Source organism: Drosophila nasuta, chromosome X, assembly GCF_023558535.2.
Source record: "Drosophila nasuta strain 15112-1781.00 chromosome X, ASM2355853v1, whole genome shotgun sequence".
Classification (NCBI taxonomy): domain Eukaryota; kingdom Metazoa; phylum Arthropoda; class Insecta; order Diptera; family Drosophilidae; genus Drosophila; species Drosophila nasuta.
In genome coordinates, this window is record NC_083459.1 from 31,840,200 (window position 1) to 31,844,359 (window position 4,160).

The window sequence follows — 4,160 nt, forward strand, 5'->3', positions numbered from 1 at the left end:
CAAGCTGGATAGCAGTGTCTAAAGCACTCCACAAAATATCAAGTATACGCAGCGTAAATAAAGTGAATATTTTTATGACAAGCCAAATAGTATTCAATAGCAGCAGAGACTTACAATAAAACATAATTTTTAACTAAAAAAGAGGAAAAATCTTTGTCACATTAAGTATACGACTTGTGGCACAAAAGTTTATAATTACAAGAAAATGTAAAATGCAATAACAAATCGAAAAATAAGCAAATCTTCGACTCGAATTAATTGAGCTACCAAAAAGCAAATGAAAAACGCTTTAACCCTTCATTGTAGCTAAAATCGCACATCAAGTATACGCAATGTGTTTGTTATCAGTTACAAAGAATATGAAATTAATAACAAATATAAAATTTATTTAGGTTTCATTAGTTTTATACGCACAATTTCCGAAAGCAAGCTCGATAGCAGTCTCCAAAGCACTCGACAAAATATTAAGTATACGCAACGTAAAAAAATTACAAATTTAAATGACAAACATTACATTATTTACGTATAGTTTATAAAAGCAGCAGATTCTTACAACATTATTTTCAGCTAAAAAGTAGAAAACTCTTTTCAATATCAAGTATACGACTTGTGGAACAATAGTTTAAAAGTACAAGAAACTTAAAATACAATAAGAAAACTATAAATTAGCAAAGCTTACACACGAATTAATTAAGCTACAAAAAAGAAAAACAGAGAAAATGAGTGGAAAACGCTTTAACTCTTCAATCGCACATCAAGTATACGCAACGTAGACGAGTAAATTGCGTGTGAAGCATCAGAAAACAGCTTGTCGCGCTCAGCTAAGATCTGATAGCTGAAAGACGTTTTTCCCCCAGTATTATGTCTGGGCATATAAAGTAGACGAGTTGTTTATCAAATGCGTTTAATGTTCACAATGTTTTTTTTTTCTCTTCATTTTTTTTTTTTGCAAAGGGTTGTCGATGCTGCGCTTAGTTAGAACTTTTCACCCTGCGGCTTGATGGTGATGTTTTGCACCTGTGAAAGTAGAAGTAGACAAGCATATGAGAGTTATAAATATATGTAGAGATATATTATCTTTATGCTGGCACATTTAATGCAGCTTTGCATATGGTTTTAATATAATAAATGTAGACGATATAAGAGTAGATATTTTAAGTTATCGATAAGCATATTTGTGTGTTGTGGATGGAAGCATAAAGTGCAAGAAATATACGAGTTTTGCTTTCTATGTTCTAGTCTCCTTATAGTATATTTTGTCTGTCTGTCTGTCTGTCTACATTTCTATATGATTGTCTTTCTGACTGGCCTTTTCAATGATGCCATGATTGTTGTCTATAACTATGTCCGATCTGCTGATGATTCATTTTCTTTAGCTCTGCAAACTCCATCTACAGTTACTCACATAATCTATTCGAAATTTATAAACAAGAAAAAGAGATCAAAATAGTAAATTTACGCTAGCTTATAAATTAATTTATAGTCTATGCCTTTAATAAGTAAATAAATAAATAAAGAAATAAAGAAATAATTTAATTTGATAAATTAAATAAACATGTAAGAAAGCCACAGTTAAATGTGATATTTTACTTCAAGGATGCCTCCTTCTGCCGTTTACATACTTTTTCTGTGGGCACAAAGCTATATACCTTATAAGATAAAAGTATTTGAAAAATGTACAAATGGTTTAACTTAATAAATTCGAAATAAAACAAAAATAAAAAGTGTTATTTATGCCCCTTTAACGTTATTTTAATTCTGTTTATATTTCTAGGCGCATCTTTCCGTTATTTTGTTGCACTTTCTCTATCTGTCAGTCTGTCAAACAGCGCGTAGTTCAGTCTTTCTGTCTTTCCCTTTGTGACTTTCTCACTTTGTCGCCACCTCTCAGCCTGCACCTGCACTTCACACACTTTGCTGACTTTTTGGACACTCACTTGCACATTCGGCGGCGTGCTGAGTATCCACAGCATTGCGTCGGCCACATCCATCGAGCTCAACATGGGCATGTGCTCCTTGATGACGCCCTGCAACTGCGCTGGCAAAATGTCCGTATCAACAATACCTGGACTGATGGTCTACCAAAAAGAAAGAAAACAAGTAAGAATGTTACAGTCGAGTGTGCTCGACTGTGAGATACCCGCTACCCATTTTTAATAAAGGCAAAATATTGCGGTATTATTTTCAAAATATACCGAAAATACTAAAAAATACTAAAAAAAAATATACCAAATGGTATGTTTGGTATATCGCTATAGTACACCATTTAAAATATACCATAGACAGCACAATATACCAGATTGTCATCCAAAGCAACTAAGACCCCTAGTAAAAAGGCGATTTTGCCCCTTCAAAAGAATTTCTTTAATAACTTCCACAATTTTTATCCGATCGCAAACAAATTTTCACGAATCATAACTACTACAGTAGTTATAGCACATACCAAAATTCGCAACTCTAGCTTTAAAATTACGCTTGTTATTCGTTATTTTTTGATTTGCGGGGGCGGAAGAGGGCGTGGCAAAAGTTTGAAACAAACTTGATCTGCGTGCAAACATAACAATTGCTGTCGAAAAAGAATTATAGCTCTATCTCTTATAGTCTCTGAGATCTAGTTGTTCATACGGACGGACGGACAGACACACAGACGGACAGACGGACATGGCTAGATCGTCTTGGCTGTTGGCGCTGATCAAGAATATATATACTTTACAGGGTCGGAGTTGCCTTCTTCTACCTGTTACATACATTTCCTGCCGGCACAAAGTTATAATACCCTTCTACCCTATGGGTAGCGGGTATAACAAAGCCAGCTCTTTCACTCTCTCTCACTCCTTCAGCTTCGACGTGACTTGCTTACCGAGACACGAACGCGCGTCTTGTGGCGTTGAAACTCCTGGCGATAGATCTCCTGCATGGCGCGCAGAGCAAACTTTGTCGCTGGATAAATGTTGAGGGACGGCAGCTGAGGTCCCAAATTCGGCACCTGCTGCCCGGCCACGCTGTTGATGATGATCACATGACCCTCCTGCATGCCACAGCCCAACTCTCCGGCTGCTCCCACTCCCTCACCTTGCTCTCCTTCGGGCAATCCCTCCACCCGCTGCTGCTTCATGGTCTGGAATGCTTCGCGTACGCAATAAACGCCGCCCATGATGTTCGTCTCGATGGTCTCACGTATCGCCGACGTATTTGCGGCGCCGCTCAACTCGGTTGTCGCCATGACGCCCGCATTGCTCACCAGCACATGGACACCGCCCAGTTGGTCTCGCGCCCAGCGAAACGCCTCCACCACCTCCGTCTCCTGCCTGATGTCGCATCGCAGTGCATGCAATCTCTGACGTTGCTCCGCCGTCTGCAGCTCATCGCGCAGCTGCTCCACACGTTGCTGGCGGCGAGCCAATCCCACCACCTGGAGTCCGGCGAGCACCAAGCTTCGAGCACATGCGGCTCCAATCCCAGAGCTGGCGCCGCTCACGATGGCCACTTTGTTGCGCCAACGTTCCATTGCTTTGTGTTGCTGTTGCTGCGTTGCACTCTGAACAACGAATGCGCGAGTTGCCAGCTCGACTTTGGCAGCTCCCATTGCGATGGAAGCCAGAGCAATGCTTAGCTAAAGTGAACTGAATTGAGCTGAGTCTAAGCCATATCGATTTGGCCTCGACAACATCAATACACAGCGAGAAAAACGATCTGAATTCCGGGACTATAAAAACTTACTCGTATTCTGTCTTTTGATAAATTTTACTTTGTTTTTTTCTAAGAAAGAAATTTCACAAATTTTGAAGAGTCAAACAAAAGTTTAAATTCTGCAAATGAAGTTAAATAACATTAATGTGTTTATTTGCCAACGTCATATTGGACATCTGTCCGTCTGTCTGTCCGTCTGTCTGTCCGTCTGTCTGTCCGTCTGTCTCTCCGTCTGTCTGTCCGTCTGTCTGTCCGTCTGTCTGTCCGTCTGTCTGTCTGTCCGTCTGTCTGTCAGTCTGTCTGTCAGTCTGTCTGTCAGTCTGTCTGTCCGTCTGTCTGTCTGTCCGTCTGTCTCTCCGTCTGTCTGTCAGTCTGTCTGTCTGTCTGTCCGTCTGTTGGTCCGTCTGTCTGTCCGTCTGTCGGTCCGTCTGTCTGTCCGTCCGTCCATCCGTATGAACACCTTTATCTCA

General features: G+C 40.3%; 1 protein-coding gene across 1 annotated transcript; it reads right to left on the reverse strand.

Moving 5' to 3' along the window:
- Positions 1-398: 398 nt before the first annotated feature.
- Positions 399-3,538, reverse strand: LOC132795779 (farnesol dehydrogenase). The gene is made up of 3 exons (XM_060806665.1): positions 2,861-3,538; positions 1,938-2,078; positions 399-1,017 (listed from the first exon to the last, which is right to left on the reverse strand). Exons 1-3 carry the CDS (start codon positions 3,506-3,508, stop codon positions 976-978), a joined length of 831 nt encoding a protein of 276 aa, XP_060662648.1. The 5' UTR covers positions 3,509-3,538; the 3' UTR covers positions 399-975.
- Between the last annotated feature and the right edge of the window lie 622 nt (positions 3,539-4,160).

Bases quoted from the DNA above. Each gene is read 5' to 3' on its own strand.
- LOC132795779 (XM_060806665.1), bottom strand. From the start codon at position 3,508: ATGGAACGTTGGCGCAACAAAGTGGCCATCGTGAGCGGCGCCAGCTCT. The intron at 2,079-2,860 runs GTAAGCAAGTCA...TCTTTTTGGTAG, and splicing joins AGACGCGCGTTCGTGTCTCG to ACCATCAGTCCAGGTATTGT. The intron at 1,018-1,937 runs GTGAGTGTCCAA...CTACTTTCACAG, and splicing joins GCACGCCGCCGAATGTGCAA to GTGCAAAACATCACCATCAA.